This window comes from the organism of the source record quoted next, unplaced genomic scaffold (genome assembly GCF_019419815.1).
Source record: "Pyrus x bretschneideri cultivar Hongxiangsu unplaced genomic scaffold, Pyrus_bretschneideri_v1 Contig1, whole genome shotgun sequence".
In the NCBI taxonomy this organism is placed as follows: domain Eukaryota; kingdom Viridiplantae; phylum Streptophyta; class Magnoliopsida; order Rosales; family Rosaceae; genus Pyrus; species Pyrus x bretschneideri.
This window is the reverse complement of record NW_025999390.1, coordinates 8395029-8396880: the sequence shown is the minus strand read 5'-3', so window position 1 is coordinate 8396880 and position 1852 is coordinate 8395029. Positions and strand designations below refer to the sequence as shown.

The following is a 1852-nucleotide window of genomic DNA, read 5'->3' as shown; positions in this document are numbered from 1 at the left end:
CCAAGTGTCCTAGGGCATCTGCCACATTAAGAGTATTTTGCATACCCCTTAGCCTCACTTTTTATCCGTAAGATGCTTTGTTTGTGTATATTTGCAGGGTTTCGTGCGGGAGCTTAGATCATGTGTCTACTTTCTCGGTTCAAAGATTAGCTTCCTCCAAGGATGCAACGGTGGCGGCAGTTTGGTTTATGCTGCTTGAGATTATGGTTTTTTTTGTTGTTTGTTTTTGTAGTCTTCAAATCTAAGTATGTGTGGGCTTCTGGTTGCACTTCTCTTCTTGCTTGGGCCTTTTACTGTTTAGCTGGCTATTTTTGAACATTGTACTAGTTTTTAATGTAAGTTATCTTGTTTGACAAAATAAAAATAAGCTTTATAACAAGATACACTTGCTTAAAGTGGCGTCATTAAAACCTTGCCCGGAGTAAACCGAGTGGGGAAGACCTCGAGCGTATAGTATAGTCTCACACCAAATTCATAGTCTAGTACACAATTACGCGCGACAACATACGTAGGTACTTAGGCCTCTCCTAAAAACTCGTCAATAATTTAGACCGACGGGATCGATGCATGAGATGAAATGATCATGTTTCAGAAGATTGGGCACGGGTAGTGGCGTCTTTCTTTTTTCCCCAGTCATGAAGCCTCAAGTGCAACTCAGCAGCGGCAATCAAGAAATGGACGGCCTGGATTGGAGTCAGAATGTGAGTGATAGCTTTCAGCGTCCTCAGCCGTAGATTATCAGCCCTATGCAGAACCTCCTCCAAACCTTGCTCCTTGGATGCCAGAGCGGATTCCACTCGGGGGTCCTCCTCCGCAACCGGATCATCACCACCGTTACCGGCATCCATCAACTCCGTAATGACGTGGGACAAGCCGACCATGGAGGAGTCAGCGACGGCCTCCTGCCGTTTGGCCATCTTCTCGCTGATGTCCCTCTCTTCCTTAACAGTCCTCTGCTGCATCTGGTCCATCTGCGTCAGCTGATGCGACGACAAATCCGCCAAGTTACCCTTACTACTACTACTACAAAAGCCTCGCATGAACTCGGATACGCGAGCCTCGAGTTGCAACCCCGACTTTGAAAGGAAGAGGTGAAAAGCCATGCTTGGTCTCCAGCCGCCAATCCAAAGGAAGGCGTCCTCGAGGGAGCTCAGCCAAGAAGGCGACAGCATTCCGAGGACGTCCTGCTTAGCCCATCTCGACTTGACCTCGTAGTAATGCTCGTAATGTTTCACCACGCGCTCCACCAGTTTTCCTAAACTTGTACTGCTTGTGTTAATAGCGGCAGTGGTTGTTGCAGGAATAGTAGCGGCGGTAGTGGTGGCGGTGGTGTTATTTTTTGCGGCAAAAGTGAGGTCGTGGAGGCGCTGGTTTTGTTCATCAAGCCAGCACTCAAAGAACCTGTGGAAGCTCTCGCGCTCAGCGTCTAGAATGTTCGTGTTTGCCATGGCTGACTACTACTATTACTAACTAATACGATACACATTGCTAGTGCTTATATAAAAGAAAAATTAATAAAAAAACTTAAAAATTTTGAGTTTTATTAATAAAGATAAAATAAAAGTAAATGAATATAATACATATTAGTTAGTGTTTATATAAAAGGAAAACTAATAAATCCCAGGTCTGGTTTATTATACAAATGGACAAAACCCAGACTCCCAGGTCTGGTTTATTATACAAATGGACAAAACCCAGATTCCCAGGTCTGGTGGACAAAACCCAGATTCCCAGGTCTGGTTTATCATACAAATGGACAAAACCCAGATTCCCAAGTCTGGTTGATTTTATTCATACATACATACATGCCAGAACAATGAGATGGGATAAAAAGAATTAGGTTGCCTTGTAT

At 44.4% G+C, this 1852-nt stretch overlaps 1 protein-coding gene across 1 annotated transcript; it reads right to left on the bottom strand.

Moving 5' to 3' along the window:
- Positions 1 to 348: 348 nt before the first annotated feature.
- Positions 349 to 1510, bottom strand: LOC103967944 (protein DOG1-like 4). The gene has a single exon (XM_009381278.2). The coding sequence runs from the start codon at positions 1446 to 1448 to the stop codon at positions 582 to 584; it is 867 nt and encodes a 288-aa protein (XP_009379553.2). The 5' UTR covers positions 1449 to 1510; the 3' UTR covers positions 349 to 581.
- Positions 1511 to 1852: the final 342 nt, after the last annotated feature.

Bases quoted from the DNA above. Each gene is read 5' to 3' on its own strand.
- LOC103967944 (XM_009381278.2), bottom strand. From the start codon at position 1,448: ATGGCAAACACGAACATTCTAGACGCTGAGCGCGAGAGCTTCCACAGG.